General features: G+C 42.1%; 1 protein-coding gene across 5 annotated transcripts in view; it reads right to left on the bottom strand.

Moving 5' to 3' along the window:
* Positions 1–23,421, bottom strand: part of LOC108435368 (oxysterol-binding protein 2-like) — a 128,313-nt gene that overhangs the window by 83,534 nt on the left and 21,358 nt on the right. For 2 of the 5 annotated variants that reach the window (XM_017711178.2, XM_017711179.2), the window contains exons 2-4: positions 15,040–15,248; positions 12,710–12,751; positions 11,468–11,509 (exon numbers count right to left, since the gene is read on the bottom strand). In XM_017711178.2, coding sequence (XP_017566667.1) covers positions 11,468–11,509; positions 12,710–12,751; positions 15,040–15,248 — 293 coding nt within the window. The remainder of the gene's footprint in view (positions 1–11,467; positions 11,510–12,709; positions 12,752–15,039; positions 15,249–23,421) is intronic. The other 3 variants (XM_017711182.2, XM_017711183.2, XM_017711181.2) reach the window with 2 other exon arrangements.

The raw sequence follows: 23,421 nt of genomic DNA, 5'->3' as shown, positions 1-23,421 counted from the left end.
GACTGAGAAATCTGAAAGAAATCAGAGTAAGAGTTCACATGCGCTGGAAATCTGATTACTGAGCTAAAATCCAGCCTCTTTATCGGATTTCTTAATCGGATTTCTAGATCGGAGTATGGTGTTTACATGGCCGATTGAATAATCGGATAACTGTGGAAATCTGATTATGACTGGATTATTGAGTGCACTTGTGCGCACTCAGTGAACTTTACGTTTATTCATATTTATTCATATTTAAATTTAGAGCTATTCATCTTTGGCTTCATTGTTAGTCAGCAAACGCATAAAAGTCATCGACAGATTATTCTAGTATCAAAGTAGTTGTTTGTTGCAGCCCTAATACGATCAATGTTGGAACAACGAGACTGAGAAACAAAGGCAGCTTAGACACATTGAACACATCCACGACCAGGCACGGCAGCTCATCTACAGAAACACTCGCCCTCTATTCCAGATTCAGACGACTCTGATCACTGACTGCACGAATCTCATCAGGCCAAGCAAAAAACAAGCAGCACGTATAATTAGATTTCAGTATGTAAGTCTAACCAGCAGAAGCAAGATCAGGACAAGCAGTCAGAGTGAACCTGACAACAGATCTGAATCAGTCAATCACATGACAGGAGATGAAGCTGTCGAGAGAACGCAAACAAACTGTGACTCCAGCCAATTAGGCTGATAAAGCTAAGAACATCAGGGCTACACCAAGGTCCTATCAGCACACCCACCAGCAAATACACAGAGAGGGAGAGAGAGAGAGAGAGAGAGAGGGAGGAGAGACAGGGAGGAGAGGGAGAAAGCGAGAGAGAGAGACAGGGAAGAGAGGGAGAAAGAGAGAGAGAGAGAGAGAAGAGAGAGAGAGGGAGGAGAGAGAGAGGAGAGAGAGAGACAGGGAGGAGAGGGAGAAAGCAAGAGAGAGAGAGAGAGAGAGAGACAGGGAGGAGAGGGAGAAAGAGAGAGAGAGAGAGAGAGAAGAGAGAGAGAGGGAGGAGAGAGAGAGGAGAGAGAGAGACAGGGAGGAGAGGGAGAAAGCAAGAGAGAGAGAGAGAGAGAGACAGGGAGGAGAGGGAGAAAGCGAGAGAGGAGAGAGAGAGAGAGAGAGAGAGAGGAGAGAGAGGGAGGAGAGAGGAGAGAGAGAGAGACAGGGAGGAGAGGGAGAAAGAGAGAGAGGAGAGAGAGGGAGGAGAGAAAGGGAGAGAGAGTGAGGAGAGAGAGACAGGGAGGAGAGGGAGAAAGAGAGAGAGGAGAGAGAGGGAGGAGAGAAAGGGAGAGAGAGAGAGAGACAGACAGGGAGGAGAGGGAGAAAGAGAGAGAAGACAGGAGGAAAAACGACACAGAAAAAGGAAAGCAGGAGAGTGAGAGACAGTTATCTAGTCATCTGTCTGTCGCTCAAAAAAATGAAAACATTTGTCAAAATTAATTGCGATTTTATACTGCAATGAAGAAACAAGGCTGCACATCGTTGCTACCCAAAGAAAAACAAGTATCTCCAAAACGGTAACTTTAGAGGAGAGGGCAAAACCGTTCCTTACTCTAAATAAAAAATAATGTCAAGATAATTTTGGAATATTTACTTTCCAATAGAAACTTTACAGCAGAAGGAAAAAACACTCTTACTTGTCATTGCAAGTCAGTGTACAGAGGTTTTATTCCAAGTGATTTTAGAGCATTTCTATTGGTCCGTTCATCACGAAATTTTCACACAATGTAAAGGACAGCCGGAAATGATGGAGAAACATAAAAATCGAGATCTTGTATCTTCAAAATGTCATATGTACTCATGTTGGACGAGAAGGTCATCCCAAAGGTGTTCTATCGGGTTGAGGTCAGGACTCTGTGCAGGCCAGTCAAGTTCTTCCACACCAAACTTTTTGCTGTCGTTCCTGATCGCTTCCACTTTGTTATAATACCACTGACAGTTGACTGTGGAACATTTAGTAGCGAGAAAATTTCAGGACTTGTTTCACAGGTGGCGTCCGATCACAGTACCATGCTGGAATTCACTGAGCTCCTGAGAGCGACCCATTCTTTCACTTATGTTAAAGAATGTATATATATATATATATATATATATATATATACAGAGAGAGAGAGAGAGAGAGAGAGAGCGCAGTAATCCTGTTTGGGGCTTACTCTGGGTCTGAATAGCGTCGCTGTGTGAAATCAGGCTCCACAATGTTCTACTGAAAGCTGGGATATTTCAGCCCTTTATCCTGCTTTTCTGCTCATCCATACATTAATCCCTCCATCCATCCCCTCCTCTCTCTTACCCTGTCTGCTCTTTCATAACTTCCGTCCTCTTTTCTCTTCAGCCTTGTTCTCTTCAGCCCCCCCCCCCCTCCAGAACAGAAGCCGACAGACAAACTGATGTATACCCTGACATCTTTTTTCCAAAAATTTACCATTTTTCTCTCCCTAATTTAGTCACGGTCAGTTCCGTCCACCCGCTCGCCCTATCATACAATACTACCAACACTGAGAGGCCGAAGGCTACCACAAGCTTCCTCTGAGACACGTGATGATCCACCATCTTTTCACACTGCTGGTAATGCAACATCATTTGAGCAAACATATCAACAAAAGGCAGGTAAAGTTGTGTAATGCTAAAACAACACCTGGTGTTTAACTGGCAACAGGTGAGTAACATGACTGGGTATAAAACGGATATATAATATAATAGAAATATAATTTCTCAGTTTCAACATTTCATATGTTGTCTCAATATGTTCAATCTGGATACATGGTTTCAACGATTTACACATCACTGCATTCTGCTTTTATTTACATTTTGCACAGGGTGCCGACTTTTTTGGAAATGGGGTTGTATTTTTTATTTAGAATACATTTAGGGTCTCTGCCACTTCCATGTATGAAAGAGCCTCTTTCTACACATCAGTTTTGCTGTTTGGAATCCAAAATCTTGGAAGCTCAATATCTCAAAACTGCTCACAACGCAGAGAGAACCTCATAGTTCCAAGGGGACTAATTATGTTCTCGTGGACTCCTGGCCGCAGGTGCCTGTGGCGTTGCTGGGAAGCGAACTCGCGACCTCCTGACAATTCGGCCAGTACTTACAGGTACCTTCATCACATATAAGGGCCGTATGTTACAGAGACACACGGGTTTATTCACAATGTCAAGACGCGATTATGCTTATATCCCTTATTAGTACCCATTATAAATAACAGTTCCCATATGCGATATGTATTTGTAAGTATCTAATAAGTGTACATACCTTACACTGAAAAAAATATATCTCTGCAAATGAAATCATCTTTGGTGCAGTCAATATATTTAATATTTCCCTATTTCTAGACTTGGCAGATAACGGGAAACAAACTGAGAACTATCGGTCATATCAACTAGGTGTAAGATGATTTCCCTCACCAAGGTATCATTTTTACATGGAGCTGTAAACACAAAGCAAAAAGGTTTTTGCTCTGTCACTTTGAAAAGTCAGGAGCTTTGCTGCTGCTGTTCGTTAATTCAGTTTTTTCTGGTTTTTATGTCCTGAAAATGTACAAAAACAATCACATACACACAGAACAATTCCTGGGGGCAATATATATTAAATACAGCCTGGTGAGAGAGAGAGAGAGAGAGAGAGAGAGAGAGAGAGAGAGAGAGAGAGAGAGAGAGAGAGAGAGAGAGAGAGAGCTCCATCTGTCAACGAGGACAAATCCAGGTCAGTGTGGAGCAGGTTGGATTGAAAATGAGAAACACACACACACACACACACACATATACACACACACAGACACACACACAAATATACAGACATACACATACAAATATACACAGACACACACACAAATACATGCACTCATATACACACATACTTAAACACATACACATTACCACACAAACACACACACACAAATATACAGACATACACATACAAATATACACAGACACACACACAAATACATGCACTCAAATACACACATACTTAAACACATACACATTACCACACACACACACACACACACACACACACACACTAGTGGACATTTTCCACATGCACAGACAGGATAAAACACCAATGCCACCTTTGATTAATGATTAATATCTATAAACCCAAAGATTTTTATTAAACATGTGACACAGCACTGCACCAATTAAACAGGACTAATTATCCTCTGTCGGGAAACATGGACTCGGTGTTCTTTACATACTGACGATATCTACCATTCGCTCAGCAAAGCGAAGTGTGGCATAACGCTAAATATCACGCTAAACAGGTCTATAAACATATATCAGTGTCATACTGTTCACCTCTACACAGCACATCTATCTATCTATCTATCTATCTATCTATCTATCTATCTATCTATCTATCTATCTATGCATCGCAGACACAGAGAAAAAAGCTGTAAACCCACATTCACACAGCAAACCTGCCTCTCTGAGAAGGTACTGAAAGTGGGGTAACTCACACAGTGATGCTGGAGAACTCTACTATCCAAACTGGTGTTGATGAGACCCCCAAACAGCAGAGAGAGAGAGAGAGAGAGAGAGAGAGAGAGAGAGAGAGAGAGAGAGAGAGAGAGAGAGAGAGAGAGAGAGAGAGAGCGTGAGAGCATCCAGCACTCAACCTCTCTGTGTACAAAGTGAGACCAGCTTACTGAGAGAAAGAGGGAGGGAAAGTGAGAGAGAGAAAGAGAGAGAGAGAAAAAAGGAAGAAGGAAAAGTGTGTGTGTGAGAGAGAGAGAGAGAGAGAGAGAGAGAGAGAGAGAGAGGTGGTGGGTGGGACAAAGAGAGAAAGACAGGGAGGGTACAGAAAAAAGGGGGAGGGAGATACAAAGGAGGGAGAGAGAGAGAGAGAGGGAGAGAGGGAGAGAGAGACAGAGAGAGGGCAAAGTGGGAGAAGGATGGGGAGGGTATTGAGAAAAAGAGGGAGGGGAGGAGGGGGAGAGTGAAAGAAAGAGGGAAAGAGAGAGAAAGATGGAGAGAGAGAAGGAGAGAGAGAAGAGGGAGGGAGAAGAGGCAGGAGAGAGAAAAGAAAGAGAGAGAGAAGAGGGAGGGAGAGAGAGAGAAGAGGAAGGAAGAGAGAGAGAGAGAGAGAGAGAGAGAGAGGGAGAAGAGGGAGGGAGAGAGAGAGACCTCCCTCATGCCTTCAATGTCTGACCCTGTCATTATACAGCATTTCTTATATAAACTGGTCTCACCACACTCATAACCTGCCCTCAGTCTGTTATGCTCTTTCATGTGACCTCCCATACACTGCCTTGTCTTTCTGTTTGTACTATTGTGCTCTTGTTGTCTGTGTTAAGTGTGTTATCTACGTACTTTGAATTGTAAGCGTCTTTGGGTCCTTGATAAAGCGCTATATAAAAATAAAGAATTATTATTATTATTAGTATTAGAGAGAGACTTTCAAAACACCTTTAATGTAAGCAGTAAATGCTGGAGACAGATCACACAGAAATCAGCACAAATACAGCAAAAACATCTCCTTACAAATTCACCACAAACCCACCAAATCCATCCGGCTCACAAATGAGCCCCCCACCCCCTCCACAGATGAAAAAGGGTGTCCAAGCCATCCACAAGATTATAATGCGCAAACTCAACACGGAGTCGTTTCATCACAAGACTTCCCACCATTAGGACAGGGTCAGTCTCGCCACTTCCCTTAATCCTGTTTTTCCTCGTACACCAGATCGCCAACTTTGCTGCCCCAAACAAAACATTTAAAAGCACCACTTTGTCCTTTTTAAAAACTGAATATTTTGGACCAAAAATAAACAAACTATTCCTATAAAACCCTAAAAATGTCAAACCCCAGTTTTTTACTAACACTAAAATTTTACTAAAACTAAAACCTAACCGTGAGCACTGCAGAAAAACATGAAACAGAGTCTCTGGAGCACCACAGAAAGGACAACCCTCCCCGACCGTGGGATCGATCCGTGCCGCATGCCTGTTCATGGCTAAAACCCCGTGTACAATCCTCCACTGGAGGTCGGCCGTTCTCTTTTCAATGGGCCTTTTGTACACAGACTGCCAGCTACCTTTCGGGAACAAGCCTGCCTCAACAACCTCGGACCATTTAGTCCATCTCTGTTTAGTGATTCCACTGAAAGTGCCAAGAGTCGGGGTTTCCATGGAAAGGAGCGCCCTTTGAACCTCCTGCCAGCCCTCCTGACCCTTTTCCAGCTCTGGGAAATCCATGGCCATGATCTGCCAGTCTTCCATGAGGGTCGCATCCAGGCATTCAGAAACAGGGGCAGACAGGTCAGATTTTAAATGACCAAGCACCTGTAACTCAATGCAGCTGAGATCTGGGACAGTGCAGGTAAAACGGGGTTAAAAAACAGTGGCTCCTCAAAAACCCAGTGCGATGGAGCAACGCCCTGCTCCCTCGAAACTAAAAAAAAAGGTAAGACAAAAGGTGCCTGTCAAGGTCCATGTGTCCAGCAAGCCTTAGGAGGGCACAAGCTACATCTGTCCAGCAATGGTGTGTATGATACAGAAGGCGCTGCACAGCCTGCAGACACAAAACAGCGACATGGAGGAGGTCTCATTGTGAACACCACACCATAGTGCTTCTGTTTTGCTCCAGTTCAACTTAGCAGAGGAAGCTCACTCATAAATGTCCGAGCACTCTTGCAAGGAATGAACATCATACCCATGACAAATTACCACAGAAATATCATATCATCGTACACCAAAAGCTCCACAGAGCTTCCTTGAGACTGTAAGCCTGACAGCCTCTTCCTAAGTAGCAAAGGAAAGGCTCTACTGCCAGAGAATACAGCTGTCCTGATAAAGGACACCCCTGCCTGATTCCTCTGCTGATCGAACTGGAGCACTCAAACCCCTCCTGCCTTAATCATACAGGAGGCCCCGGTGTACAACAGTTCAACCTAGGATAAAAACCTGTCACAGAGAGAGAGAGAGAGAGAGAGAGAGAGAGAGAGAGGGTAGCAGGAACTCAACATAGAAAACTGAGACATGGCAAAGAACCCACTGTAATAGGCATCACTAATCAATCACAGATTGCATAAAGAAAATAGAAAGAGGTCATGAGAAAAAAGAGAGGAGATAAAAGATAAAAGACAAAGACGTAAAAAAACGGAAGACAGTGAGAGAGATAAAGCATGACTACATAGAAAGCAAAGAGAGAGGAAATAAAAGAGACTCAGGGGATAGAAAGAGAAATGCATGCAAAAGGACAGAAGATAGAAAAGGCAAGAAGAAGAAGAAGAGGACGAAGAAGAAAGTAATAACAGAAGTTGAGAACAGCAGAGCAGCGTGAGTGTGAGAGGTTTACTCACTGATGAGTGAAACCCTGACATTCAGAAGAACATGTGCGCCACCTGCAGGGATTTGGGTGGCGTTACACCAAGCAGTGAAGGGTTTAGCTCCAGCTGTGCAAATAGAACAGACTGAGCTTCTAACATTTACCACCTACAGCAGCTGTAACTGCCTCCACTCTTCTGGGAATACTTTCCACAAGCTTTTGGAGTGTGTCTGTGGGAATCTGTGGCATTTGTGTGACATTTGGCAGGTCAGGCAGAAGGCTTGGCTCTCAATCGATGTTCCAGTACATCACAAAGGTGTTCAGTGGGGATGAGGTCAGGACTTGGCTCAGGCCACTGAAGTTCCTCCCTACCCAACCATAGCTGCGTTCCAAAGCCTAGGCTGAAGCCAAGGTAGTGCGGGTCCTTTGTAGGACTGTCCTATGAAGTCTCCTTAGTAGCCTATTGGTCACACAAATGGACCCGCACTAACAAGGCTGCGTGGTATCATCACCAGAAATTCTGGTGCTGAAATTTTTCTGTTGCTGTTTTTTTTTTCTCTCCTTCACATCATCACGCACAGAGAACTGTGGATAACCGACAGCCTGTAAGGACACATCTGATGCGTCCTTGACATCACTCCGAACATAGGCTGCAGTTCTATATGGAAGGGCTCAAAAGCACTTGGGGCAGTCGTGGGCTGGAGGTTAGGGAAGGACACCGCTTCGATCCCCAGAGCCGACAGCACATGACTGAGGTGTCCTTGAGCAAGACACCTAACCCCCAACTCCTCCCTGGGTGCTGTGGATTGGGCTGCCCACTGCTCTGGGCAAGTGTGCTCACTGCCCCCTAGATGTGTGTGTGCTCAGTAGTGTGTATGTGGTGATTCACTACACGGATGGGTTAAATGCGGAGGTGAAAGTTCCCCATTGTGGGACTAATAAGGGTCGCTTAATCTTAATCTAAGACATGTCAGTTTTTGGATTTGGAAACCTTTGTGAATCATGATGCTGTACCGCCACCTACTGGTGTGGCATTATTGCTCAAACAACATAGAGAACTCCAGCAGCACTGCTGTGTCTGATCCACTCAGACCAGGACAACACACACTAATACACCACCACCACATCAGTATTACTGTAGTGCTGAGAATGATCCACCACCCAAATAGTACCTGCTCCGTGAGGGTCCATGGGGGTCCTGATTACTGAAAACAGGGTAAAAGGGGGTAACAAAGTATCATAGAAACAGATGGACTACAGTCTGTAACTGTAGAACTACAAAGTGCAGCTATACAGTAAGTGGAGCTGATAAAATGGACAATGAGCGTAGAAACAAGGAGGTGGTCAGAATGTTAGACCTGATGGGTGTGCAGTCTAATACACATTCTATTGATCCCACACGCTGAGCTCTGAGTAAAAGAGACAGAAAGGTAGTCGAGGACGAAAGTGGTGTAAAAATAGTGTCTTGGCTGAGAGACGTGCTGTGGGGCTGATCCAAGAAGACCAGCAAGGAGGATCCGCCCCAATTACCCCCACTCCGCACCGGCTCCCGGGAACAGGCCCGATCAGAGAGACACCCAACCCCACACTAACACACGTACAACCACACACTCTGCTTGCTATTTTAGCCGAGCTCCTAAATTTAGAGTGGAATGTAAAAGAGAAGAACGAGGGAGTCACTGCGGCAAACGAACGAGGAATCCAGCTTTCCTTTGGGACTCACATACACATAAATCCGAATTCTTCGTTTAGATCCACGACTTAAAGACATCATTACTAACAGAGTCCAGATTCTGGCAAATGCATCCGTCCATTCAGGCACAAGTGTGACTCTCACTTACACAGCATTACAGAAAATATCATAAATAATAAACAACACATCTTTCCTCCACATGCAGTTAGGGAGAAAAATACGGAGGACCAACATGAAAAATAAACAGAATTAAAAATAAATGACTTAATAAATTAATATATGAATAAGAATCGCAAAGAATAATGAGGATAAATCAAAAAATAAACATACATAAAAATCAATATATTACTAAATAAAATACAAACATGAATGAATACATCTGCATTTACTTATGTCTATTTAGTAATTTCCCCTTCTCACTTTTTCGTATTTTTTAAATTATTTTTTATTCTTTATTAACATTTTTCTTCTCGTATTTATTTCATTGTCCTTGTGCTCTGTCAATCAATGATGTCACTGCGTCTCAATATTCCTATTGGTTGATCGATATCAGATTCTATAGATCGACTGTTCATGTCCTGCTGTCATATAAAAATGGCATTAATAAAACAAAATCAATAATACAGAAACAAATAAATTGAGAAACACACAACTGCAGAAAAAGGAAATACACTATATTTCCAAAAGTATTCGCTCGTCTGCCTTCACACGCATATGAACTTGAGTGAGATCCCATTCTTATTCCATAGGGTTTAATATGATGTCGGCCCACCCTTTGCAGCTATAACAGCTTCGACTCTTCTGGGAAGGCTTTCCACAAGGTTTAGTGTGTGTTTATGGGAATTTTTGACCGTTCTTCCAGAAGCGCATTTGTGAGGTCAGACACTGATGTTGGACGAGAAGGCCTGGCTCACAGTCTCCGCTCTAATTCATCCCAAAGGTGTTCTATCGAGTTGAGGACAAGCGCAGCCATCTCCAACGTCTCTGTTTCACCTCGTCTACAACGTTGTTGATGTCTGTGCATCTGCTTATTTCCTTATTGCTGGTACGCTGTTCCCAGTCTAGTCTGAGGATTCTACGGAGACAGCGTCTTTCGAAGCCTCTGCGCTGGCTCTCTTATCTTCTCGTTGGTTCACCAAGTTTACAAGGCCTGTAGGAGAACCTGAGCAGACATCTGATTTGTAGGTTTTCAGTTTGGTGTTCATCTACAAGATTTCCAGATGTTTTGCAGACCGCTGAAGGTGTGGTGAAGATCTCCTATTCTTAGGTTATAGAAGCATGTATTAAAACTTTGGGCCTGCTGATGGACCCTGCCCGTTTATAAGAGGTTAAACAGACCATCTCTTTTCCTTCTGGCTCATTACCAACCCTTCACAAACTTAGAGATATTTCTACAAAGAAATGTACATAATCTCACCCAATCTACCCAAAACATAGCTATTCAGCCAAGACTTCTCCAGGTTGCATTGCTTAAACTGTAGGCCTACATCATCACGCATGCCTCAAACTGTGTAGCAGTGTTAAGTAATATCAAACAGACTTGTTTATGTGGTTTCTGACACACTGATATCTAAAAATACGGTGCACACTGTGAAAACCAATCAGCTATGGTGCGATTTATGGATAAATCAAGCATAAAACCCAATGATAATCATATAATTTGAATCATTTCATGGAATCAACTAATTATGTTCAAGCTGGTCCAATTTTCTGGGTTGGAAACGTCACTCTAGGCCTTCTAGAAGTCCTGGATATTACATTTATAGCATTTGGCTGACGCTCTTATCCAGAGCGACTTACAATTTGATCATTTTTACATAGGTAGGCCAAGGCGGTGTTAGGAGTCTTGCCCAAGGACTCTTATTGGTATAGTGTAGGGTGTTTACCCAGGTGGGGGATTGAACCCCAGTCTACAGTGTAGAAGGCAGAGGTGTTAACCACTACACTAACCAACCACCGATATATCACTGACTGTGAATACAAACCATACACATGGCAAAATATATCCAAATTCCTGTTATACACTTAAACAAAAAATGGAATGCTTTTTACAAGCTTCAAATTCCTGTGTTTAATCTAAAACGGCCAAAAACATTAATGTGCATCACCGTTAGCTTACTGCTAACACGCTATTAGAATGCCAAGGGGATGCTAACAGAAATTAGCATTACTGTAGAGGTGTTTTTTCTGATATTTGTGGCCTGAACTAAAGGCCTAACTTTAGAAGTCATGGTTCGCCACTGGTGGAAGTAAAAGGCAGGTTTTTCTAATAAAGCAGAGAGTAAGTGTAGACCTTAACAGAAACCAATGACCCTGTTAACAGGGTCAACAAATGGCCAGTGCCTCATAACCCCTCCAGCTTCGTCCACACATGACCAACAAATCAGTCAAGCACGATCTGCTGTTAGTTCGCTCACTGCCTACAAGCACAAATGCATATACGCACACAGGTTAGCCGTCTAAACTATGCAGTCTGCACTGCAGCCACACACACCACCAAACCGCAGAGCCAGAGGCGCTCGTCTTACCAGAGTGACTGTGCGTCGGAAACGACATTGGTAGGCCATTACCTACAGTGAAAGTATGAACACACATGACCTCAAACGGTTTTATTTCTCCAAAACAAAATTTAAGCTTGACAAATACTGAAAGCGTTAAAGGGCCCTTGTCCAATGTTCAGCTTGTATTTATTTCTTTAACCCTGGGGCTGCTTAGGACATTTATGTAGGACTGTGTATTAAAAGAATTCAAATTTATTTTGACAAATCCATTTTACATCCCTTAGAAAAGGGATCGGCAACATGCCGCTCTTTTACTGCCCTGTTGTGGCTCCCCAGCAAAATTAGTTTTAAGTGAAAAAACAAAAGAATTATTTTCTATTTTATTTGCAGTAAACTGCTGGGATAGGCTCCAGCACCTAACCCCCCTGCGACCCTGAGGGAGAAGCGGCTTAGAAAATGTGTGTGTGTGTGTGTGTGTGTGTGTTATTTGCAGTAAAATACAGCTGTGCTGATGATTCTAACACCGTCTTAACAGTAAATGGTCTTAAATGCTAAAACTCTTAATTCACCCTTTAACTCTGAAGGTTGGCACGCAGACTGCTGGTCACTATAGCAACACAGACAACAATCTCGTTTGTATCTAACGAAAAGGGCAAAGACAAAGATTTAAGACGAACATTGATAGTTTGGAAATTTTACAAATTTTTAAACAATTTACCTCAGCAGTGAGTTTATCACAATATACATTAGAATAAAGTCGTATTCATAATTCAAATAAATATAAAAACAATTATTATTAATAATGACATATATATATAATTGTTAATTAATATTCTATAAATTTTGTTTATTCAAATATTAACACTTTTCTCAGCAAATAAACACAAACTACACAAATAAAAGACTTTGGCACAGTACTGTATATGCAAATGCACTCTGTTCTGATTGGCTGCTTTGTATTGAGCATCATTCAAAAAGCAGTCAGATCATTTGTTAGATCGCGTTCTTTACTTATAAAATAAACACAATTTATTTCCCAAAAATCGAGGAAAGTTCGTTCGTCCATGATTTGGGCCCTTTAACAAAGGTAAAACACTAAATGTGCAGACTCTTAACTCTTAACCCGAGTGATTGTTCACAGGCACTGGGAGTGGCTGGCTGTGGCCTGAAGGCAGAGAAATGCGTCAGCCTGTATCGGTCACTTACGCCAAACCTTTAAAGGGCTTGTGTAGCACACGAGGCAGCATGCATGCACTGAGCAGCGCTTACCGGGGAGAACGCTCGGTGGCGGAGGGGAAGATTGGACACTGCCTACAAACACAAGATATTTTTACTTCCACTGACTGAAGGAATCTTTGGGTCAGCTAGCAGTCAGCATGCCTGCCATGTTGCTGGAGCAATTAACACACACACACACACACACACACACACACACACACACACACACACACACAATCTCTTTCCAGCTCAAACAGCCTGTGGGGCTCTGCTTCTTCTCCAGCTGCTGCATCACCGCAGTGTCTCTCTCTAAAATGAAGGTTCCCGTTTTTTCATCACATCAAAACAAATCTGCCTCCATGCCTCAAATGTAGATGTTTTAACTTTATTAATTCTAGCTGTAATTTGGCACAAAACATGTAAATTAAATTGAGGTTCTTTAGACTTTAAAATGCCTCACACAGCTGATTTAAAAAGGTTCTTTAATAATAATAATAATAATAATAATAATAATGCATTTAATAATAATACATTTTCTTAATGTATAGTGCCTTGAATTAAAACAGGTAAAAGTAACACACCATCGCTGTCAGGATAAAACCTTGCATCTCCAAAACTGTAGCTTTATGGAAGAAGGAAAAATATTCATAGGCTGTAAATGAAGTTTCTTTTCAGTGATTTTTAAACCGTTTCTGTTGGTCTGCTTGTCATGAAATTTTCACACAGTGTAAACGGAGACTGGAGGTTTCAATGTATGTAAAAAAACAGAAAAATGTTTTTTGCATGACAGTGATCATATGTTTAAACTAACTGTGTACATTCATGACAGAAGATAAAAGAAAAAAAAAAATCTGTGATGTGTTCAGGGCTGTGTGGACATGCAAATCTGATCTTCTCAAATCCGACCCGAGGCATTTTCACATGTGGTCCTAGATCGGATACGTATCCGAATCGTGGCCATGTGACCTTAAATGTGACGCTCAGATCGGAATTCCTGTGCTTTTTTTCCACTGCGCGTGCTGCATCATTCAGCGTTACCATGGCAGCAGCGCTGAACAGTTAAATCCTGTAAACGGTGGAAAAGCAGCTCATCTCACCTTTTTCTCCTCCGTCCCGCTCTAATAATGAAGCTGAGAGCTGATCAGAGTTAACGATCTTCCCAGCGAAGCTCGTTCTGCTCGTTAGTTTGTGCTGATGATGCGGTGATTCATTCATGTGACGTTACTGAGTAGGAGGAGCTCATGAGGGTCATTTCAGGACATCAGTTCGTCACATTAATGACACATTTGAATCACTAACCTAAACGAGCGTGAACCGTCGAGTCGAGATGGATTTGAGCAAAAAATCGTGGAGGCTTCTAATGTGAATGTAGGCTTTGAGTATTTTAGTAACATGTAATAGTGCGCAGATATAAATGTAAGCTGCACCAGTTTATTAAGAGTGTGTAGAGAAAGACCAACGAGGGGAGCACTGCAGTAATCGAGACACAAAGAGATTAATGCTCGCATAATTTGATCAGTGTGTACAAATATTGGAGATGGCTGAATGCAGGATATGTTCCTTAAATGAAAAAAAAAAAGTAGACTGTCTAATTTTGTTAACATGCGAATTCAACAACAGTGTTGCATTTAAAACTGAGGCGTTTTAAGGCACTGAAAGGTTTTAAGGAACCAGAAGTGTGAAGGAGAACCCTACACTGGCCACTTGTGATATTTTAAACATCTGGTACAATAATACAGTGGGTCCACCAGACCACTGAGTAACAAACACATCAGCATTTACATTTACAGCATTTAGCCACAGCGACTTACAAGAAGTGCTCTGTCTATCTAGAGGAGCCACCACACAAGGGTTAAACTTGTGATGTGCTTGGAAAAAAGCAGCTATTTCTGCCATGAAACCTTTAAAAATGTTATGTGTCGGTGCTGAATGTTGTATTTACTTCATGCAGAAAATTTGTATACCAACTACCATTTGAGCAAGACAACATATGAATTGAAATACACTAATTAAAGAGACCTTTAATTGTATCAAGGCAACAATAAGCCATAAGAGATGTAAACTGCATTGTAAAGGTGTGCACTCTCACTCAGAAATGATCGGCATTCATCCAACAATAAAGGCAGTATGGCTCTTTTACATAGTGATAGACAACGAAAGCTACAATTTCACATGCTGTCCATATTAATATGACAAACGTGAACATGCACATGCACCATCTTCTCTGGTAAGGACAAAGCCAAACTCTCTGATTATACCACCAATAATACATGAAAACGGTTGCTATTAGTGTGGATACCAGCCCAGTTGATTGGACTGGGGCATCACCATAACCAATCATAACAAAGCACAGAGATATACCAGCCTACTGTGGGTCTTACCAGACTGATCGTTCATCATGCGGATGGCCTTGGCTTTTGCCAGCTCCAGAGCGGTCACCCACTTCTGCCTCTCTACCTCCGTGCTGGCCTTCAGGTGGTAGGTGCGCCCCCCGCTGCTCAGAACGATATTGCAGGCGTCCTCCGTGTCGATGTGCGCTGTGGCCAGATTGATGGTGCCGCGGCATGTATGAGCCATCTCCGCTTGGGTCCTGCAGGGGGAGACAGAGAGACACATAAATAAGAACAGAATTTAATAGACAAATGGATGGATGGATGAATGGGTAGAAGGAATAGGAACGAAAACAGACACGGATTTTTTAAAAGCAGGTTCTGATACTAATTAAATGCAACGGACCAAAGCTGCTATGTCAAACCACCTTGGGAGCCACAACATTTTATGTTGATTTTATTAAAGTAACATTTTACCAGCTTGGCTGTAAATATGTGTCAGTATGTGCTAATGTTTTAGAATAGGCTGAAAACATGATATAAAGGAAAATCCCGACTTACTTTACTCTGCTTTAAGCTTTTCTCACATCTCCAGCAGGAAACCTTTCCACAAAAGCAGAACAGTTTCTTGTAAAATGTCTCTCAATGTTCGACTTATTTAGGCTACAGTCAGCTTTTCATCCTCCAGCCTCAAACTGGATCGCTGGATCGTGCAGTAGTTAACTCCATCAGTTAGCCTCAGGCACTATTTAAGGAGGAACGGGAAAATTAGAATAAGAAGCTGGCGAATAAGAAGCTGACTTCAGCTTTGCGACTTTTTGTGTGAATTCCATTTTTTTCCCACACTTTAAGTTCAGACTACACAGCACAACAATCACACACGTCTCATGCACACATGCAAACACACAGTCACACACAGGAGCCAAGACGCTGCAGAATGTCTGGACTCTTTGGAAGATGACATGTGTACACAGTGTAGCTGAAGGGCATCCACAGGGTTATATGGACCTTTGAGTGTGTTTCTGTCTTTATTTATGTGTTTTCACACAGTGCAGTAAGAATGAAGTCACAGTGTAAAGTCTGTTGTGTGTGTGTCTTTGTTTCAGCATGTGTGTGTGTTACTGTACGAGTGTGAGCATTCCTTCCATCACTTCACAGTTGTGTGTTCAGCGGGAAGCGAGTGGAGGATAAAGAGCCTATTGTGAGCCAGCAGGCCCGAAGCACAAAACAAAACCAAACAGGCACAGGGTGAACCCCACTGACCCAACTGCCCGCCCTTATGCCCAGACTAGGGCCCTTTTCTTTCTCATTCTAACTCCAGTGGATGGATATGAATGGGTTAACTGTAATGCATGTCATTTTTACCCAGAGTCCATCAGAATTTGTAATCATTTATTCAAATCTGAGCACTGCAGTAGCTGTTTAGAGTGACTACATGGTGGTGAGTTACATTCAACACTTGGGGTGTAATGACACATGTGACACAATATCATCGCGATACAAAATGATAACAAGTATGTTCTGTTTATTCTGCCAACTACTGCAATTGTATTTTTAAACAACAGAGGGCACAATTGATTTTACCCACACCAGCATTTCATATGTCAGGCACCCATATGCCACAGTCTTTAGTCTCAGCGGAGCTGGTTTATGAGGAGCCTGGTCACTTCCTATTTCAACCATTATATCAAAAACAGGACTGCAAAACAGCAGAGGGCGCCGTGAGCGAGCCCTCACTGAACGGGAGTAAATGGAACTCAAGTTAAAAGCAGTTTCTAATCACTCGTCCAGAACTTTCCTTTAAGTTTAGGAGGTAGAAGGATGTATTTCGCTTTAAAAGAAAACTAACCTGTATAGTTTCCATTTCTACAGCAAACGTGTTTAGGGCAGCAGAACGCTGGCATTACTGCTAGTGAGTGTTGATTGGTTGATGAGCGGAGCAGCTCGTTGGCTGTTCGTGCTCAGAGATGTTATGGATCTACATGAGGTGCTGTTTTAATCTCTTATAGCTCCTATACAAGAGTTTAAAAGCTCTTAAAAATATAACAGCAGGGTTGAAGTGTTTTATGCTGTTCAGTGTTCAGGAAATGATTGTATTTTTATATATTAAAAATGCTTGAGCATTTATAAACTACGATTTTGCTCAGATTCTTTATATTAACCCGATATTTTAGACTCGCTCGGGAGCGCCCTCTAGAGTTTGGGAAACGGAAGGCATTGCAGAGTGGACATTCTTCTCTCTACAATTTTCTCTGGTTGGTGTTTTTATTGCAAGTGACATGTTTTCTGTTGTCGATAATGATTGAGTTCAGCTTCTAGTTAACTTGTCGGAGCCCACGTACAGCATTCCGTCCTGTCTGCACAGCATAGGAATAACAACAGTAGGGTGGATTTCGAGGGTTACCCAGAGCTAGGCCACTAAACGGCACATGCGATCACCGGCGAGTCGGGAATAGCGAGCCAGTCACCCAGTCGTCCTCCCCTGGGGGCTGAAACTGGCTGTTTTGGATTGGGAGCTTAAAAGAGCTTATCACACATGCTGCAGTGAAAGAGACTTGGCTTTTGCTGGGTCGAGTGAGAGATGTGTAACGTTAGCCACCTTCTTCCACCGCCGTGCTTGCTGCTAAACAGAAACTGCTACAGATCCCACCGCATAAACTCATCAAGGATGCCATCACACCACAGAACAGCTTGCTATCTTGAGCAGCAAGCAGCCGTGACGGCAGCTCTTGAGCGTACAGAGATGCGTCAAAATGCCTGTGAAATCAATGCTGTGAACGGCTCCAACACCAGTGACGCCGAGGATATCGTGAAACTTCTGAAATCTCTGAAAACAGCCACCACCGTACTGTCCGAACCCCACGCTGTCACTCAGTGTCACCGTTTACACTTTTTCTTCTAATTTCTTTTAATTGCAGGAAAAGTGCTCATTAATTTAATTGCTATTTTTCAGAAATAAAAAGGAATGTTTTCACTTGGATATTAAATACAGGGTGAAGCTAAAACAGGAGATTTGGTTTACAGTTTTAAAGCTCTGTTCCCAGTAATTTCCTTTAACTGCAGGGGACTAAAGTTTTGGTTAAAAACATAAAAGCAAATGCATTGTTTTGCATTGTTTACACTTCAGAAATAAGAAAGGATGTCATTCATAAATTTTGTTTTTTCTAATTTGGTTTAAAATATTGTTAGAAAATAATTTTTTTTAATTAAAAAAAAAGTTTTACATTTAACAATTCAGGAAAAAAGTAAAGCTTGCCCAGGCCTCATTTCATGTTTTATATGTTTTCTATATGGAAGAGAGAGAGAGAGAGAGAGAGAGAGAGAGAGAGAGAGAGGCAGTGAGTGAGAAAGAGAGGGGGGGCAGCAAGAGAGAAAGAGAAAGAGAGAGAGAGAGAGAGAGAGAGAGAGAGAGAGAGGGGGACAGCGAGAGAGAGACAGAGAGAGAGAGAAAGACAGTGAGAGAGTATAGAGAAAATATAGAGAAGAGAGACAGAGAGAGAGAGAGAGAGAGGGAGAAAGGCAGTGAGTGAGAAAGAGAGGGGGGGGCAGCAAGAGAGAAAGAGAGAGAGAGAGAGAGAGAGAGGGAGACAGCGAGAGAGAGAGAGACAGAGAGAGAGAGAAAGACAGTGAGAGAGAGAGAGACAGAGAGACAGCGAGAGACAGAGAGAAAGAAAGACAGTGAGAGAGTATAGAGAAAATATAGAGAAGAGAGAAAGGGAAAAGAGAAAGAGGGATTACAAGAGGAGAGAGAAGTCAGGATGACAGAGAGATGACAGGAAAGAGGGGAGAGGACATAACATTTAGGGAAAGAGAGAGAAGGAATAGAAAACAGAGGGAATAAAAAAGAAGGAATAGAAAAGAGAGGATATAGAAAAGAGAAAGGGGAGAGGACAGAAAAGAGAGGGGAAGAGAGAGAAGGAATAGAAAACAGAGGAAATAGAAAAAAGCAAAGGAATACAAAAGAGAGAGGGAATAGAAAGGAGAGGGAGGAGAGAGAGAGAGAGGGGACAGAAACAATGAGAGAAAACAGAGAGAATCAAAAGAAAGAGAGACTGAAGTGGCCCTCTGTGCCTAAATGAGCGTCCACAGACACAACCAAGAGAAAATATGACTGATAATAATAAAATATTAAAATGACTGTAAACAGAATTCGGGGGGTTTCTGTGCTAATAGAACTACAGATAAAGGAGGAGGAGTTTCAGTCATTTCAGAGCAGATCTGAGCTCAGCAGCGAACACGAGAAAACCAGGCCGACACAATAACAGCAAGACCTGGTTAATGTAAAATACAGCAGCACAGAGGAGACCAAAGAAAACGACGGAGCAAAACGACTCGGTTTCACTCTACTTTTCTCTCTCTGAGTCAACGGATATCTCCACAGGCCAAAAGGAAGGTGACCATCAAGACGAGGGGCAGCGAGAGCTCGACAGACGGGAAAGTGACCACTCATCAAAAATGTAAATATCTGAGAGGGAGGATCAGGACGGCTGAGATGATGATGGAGAAACAGAAAACAAGGCGAGAGCCAGCAGGATGGAAAACAACAAACAGGGATGGAAGTAAATGGTTTCAATACTGAAATCGCAATTTGAGCTGCAGTTTTAATTACAGCCTACACTTTCAACAACATCGCAGCACGTTTTGCATTTACTCAGATAACGCAAAGCTGGAACACACCCAGATCTGCTTGCAGTAGAGGGAAGCGTTTGATGGCTGTGTTCTGTGAGACGTGGTCAGCGTGTCTGTGTGAGACTGCAGGTCCTGCTGGTGCTGTTGACGTGACTTAAGTGTCAGACAGGCAGCTGCTTCAGACATGAATGGGTTCACACTCAGATAACCTAAGAGCAAAGGAGCATTCAGGGTCAAGAGAGACGACAGACTCAGTAGGACTGAGAGAGAGAGAGGGAGAGAGAGAGACAGAGGGAGAGAGGGAGGGAGGGAGAGAGAGAGAGAGAGAGAAAATAGAGAGAAGATAGAGTCAGAAAAGAGGAGGAAAGAGAGAGAGCCTCTCTCCGTAGAGTTGTGAAAAAAAGAAACAGAGAGAGAGAGAGAGAGAGAGAGAGAGGGAGGGAGAGAGAGAGAGAGAGAAAATAGAGAGAAGATAGAGTCAGAAAAGAGGAGGAAAGAGAGAGAGCCTCTCTCCTTAGAGTTGTGAAAAAAAGAAACAGAGAGAGAGAGAGAGAGAGAGAGAGAGAGAGAGAGAAAAAAAATAGAGAGAAGATAGAGTCAGAAAAGAGGGGGAAAGAGAGAGAGCCTCTCTCCATAGAGAGAGAAAAAAAGAAACACAGAGAGAGAGAGAGAGAGAGAGAGAGAGAGATATAAGATGGAGTCAGAAAAGGGGTGAGAGAAAGAGAAAGAAAATGGAGGGAAAATAGAGTCAGAAAAGAGGGGGAAAGAGAGAGCCTCTCCCTGTAGAGAGAGAGAAAAAAAGAGAAGATGGAGTTAAAAAAGGAGTGAGAGAGAGAGAGATAACAAGAGAGAGATATATGGGGAGAGATGAAGGGAGAGATAAAGTAGGAGAAAGCTAGAGAGAGATCGAGCAATGAGATTTCCAGGCTGGAGAATAGCCTGATGTTCAGATCACCGGGATTGGGCAGTTTCAGATTCGGGTGATCGGTGGCTGCCAGTGAGCGAACGAGGGAAACAGAAAGAGGGAATAAAAAAACACTAACAGATCTATGGCAAAAGAGCCAAACTCTTCTAAAGGACATGGCCTGAAAGTGACGCTCCGTCACACTCTCTCTCTGGGAAGAGTCTGGCAGCGTCCACACACACACACACACACACACACACACACACACACACACACACACACACACACACACAGCCTTAACACAGATCACTCTTACACGCTCTGCCTTGCCAAACCTACGCACAGAGCAGTGAGAGAGAGACAGACAGACAGACACAGAGGGATGGAGGGGGTTTGAGAAAGAGAGATATAAAGAGAAAGGAGGTAAAAATAAGTGAGGTAAAATATGTAAAAAGAACAGCAGGTGAACGAGGGAAGAAGGAGAGAAGTAGGGGGTCAAACTCTTAAATTAGCCACATCCGTCCCGCAACATGCATGCACACTCACACACACACACACACATACACACACACACACACACACACACACACACTAAGCTCTTCAGTAAGTGGGTCAGAACTGAGAAAATGAAGAGCAAGGACAAAGAGGCAGAGAGAGAGGGTAGAGGAGTAAATGATTGAGGGATGAGCTTTACCTGTTGTTTCCCTGAGAACACATCCGCACAAAACACACATCCACCGATCTGAGGCATGCAGGAGACAAAACACAGCAACACACACTGAGGATGAGCGCTGAACACACAGACGCAAATGTTATCATGCAAACACACACACACACACACACACACACACACACACACACACACACACACACACACATACATTATATATCGCTGTTGTTGGATTAAAACCTCATATCTCCAAAAACTGAAACTTTTCAGGAAAAGGGAAAAACCTACCTTACTTTCAATGTAAGTCTATGGAACCAGAATTTGTTATAAGTCATTTTGGGCTGTTTCTTTTGGTCCATTCATCCTGAAACTTGCACACAATATAAAGAGCAATAGGCATTTTCAAATTTTGTCAAAAACTGAAAATCGACAAAAATGGAGATACAAGGTTTTGTTCCAACAACAGTGATATATATATGAGTCAGAAAAGATTCATATATATATATATATATATATATATATATATATATATATATATATATATATGAATGAATTATGAATGAGGTTTGGAGAGTAACAGAACATTAAGTAACATTAATGTTAGCAAAACTTTTATATAACATTTACATACACTGTAACATCATCAAACATACAATGAGGAAATAAAGACAGTCGTGCTCTTTTTTATGGACATACTTATAAAATCATGAAAAATGTGTTTGCTGCTAATTAGATAATTATATTTTTCCCTTGAGGTCTGCTTAGAATTAAACGGGCTGTGTTTGGTACTGTGCCTTTAAGACTGATATATGTAAATGAGCTTGTGTTCTGATTGATTGTGCTGTATTGTGCCTCATTCACAAAGCACCGAAACACTCCTTATAACTTGGGCATGAATGGGTGGGGCTAAGCAGCTGTAGGCTGAATACATGTATATATGAAGGTCAGTTGGTTCTTGTGACATTGCACAATTCAGAAAAGGCTGTTTTTGCTGCTTACTTTTCATATATGGACTGTATAGACTGGGGAGTGAGTGGTTCACTTCGTAACTTTAATAATGTTCACGTATTACTTCATCACTCAGTCATTTTAAACTTTTAATATCAAACCACCTACAGACAGCCTGTACCTGTTTTACTTAATTATATTTATTCGTAACTTTTATTTTTGTATTAGTTCTCCTTAGTTTTTTTTTTTAATCTCTTTTTATTTATTTCCTCTCATTTTATTTTAAGTTTTTTATGATTACTTTTTAAATTTGTGATATTGTACTATTACTTTACTAATTTCTTATCTATTTTTGATCTTAATTTCTTACCATTTAAAATCTCAAGTTCTATTTTTTATCTACTTTTATCTCTTATTCACTGTTATTTTAAATTTTCTTTTAATTTAAAATGATTAAATGTAGTTATTATTTTCCTTGTCATGTCAATCCCTGTTTTTGTAAATGCTCGGCTACATTGAAAATGAGGGTTGCCCTCAATGTACTTCCGAGTCAAAATAAAGGTTGATTGATTGATTGATTGATTGATTGATTGATTGATTGATTGATTGATTGATTGATTTAAAAAAGCGAGGGTAATTCAGTTTAACTGAAGTCAATTTAAACAGAAAAAAAGTTTTTGGCACCCCTGAAAATCATCATGAACAAAATTGAATGAAGTACCTCGCTACTGTAATGACACTTTCACTGCACACTTTAGACTGTAAATACTGCTGCTAGTCCGAGTTACGCTTACACTGATCAGGCATAACATCATGACCACCTCCTCATTTCTACACTCACTGTCCACTTTATCAGCTCCACTTACTGTATAGCTGCACTCTGTAGTTCTACAGTTACAGACTGTAGTCCATCTGTTTCTCTGATACTCTGTCACCCTGTTCTTCAGTGGTCAGGACCCCCATGGACCCTCACAGAGCAGATACTATTTGGGTGGTGGATCATTCTCAGCACTGCAGTAACACTCACGTGGTGGTGGTGCATTAGTGTGTGTTGTGCTGGTCTGAGTGGATCAGACACAACAATGCTGCTGCAGTTTTTAAACACCATGTCCACTCACTGTCCACTCTATTAGACACTCCTACCTTGTCAGTCCACCTTGTAGATGTAAAGTCAGAGACGACACCTCATCTGCTGCTGCACAGTTTGTGTTGGTCATCCTCTAGTCCTTCATCAGTGGTCACAGGACGCTGTTGGATGGACATTTTTGGTTGGTGGACTATT

The sequence above is a fragment of the Pygocentrus nattereri genome, chromosome 20, assembly GCF_015220715.1.
Source record: "Pygocentrus nattereri isolate fPygNat1 chromosome 20, fPygNat1.pri, whole genome shotgun sequence".
In the NCBI taxonomy this organism is placed as follows: Eukaryota; Metazoa; Chordata; class Actinopteri; order Characiformes; family Serrasalmidae; genus Pygocentrus; species Pygocentrus nattereri.
The sequence above is the reverse complement of the archived record's forward strand: the minus strand, read 5'-3'. Positions and strand labels throughout refer to the sequence as shown.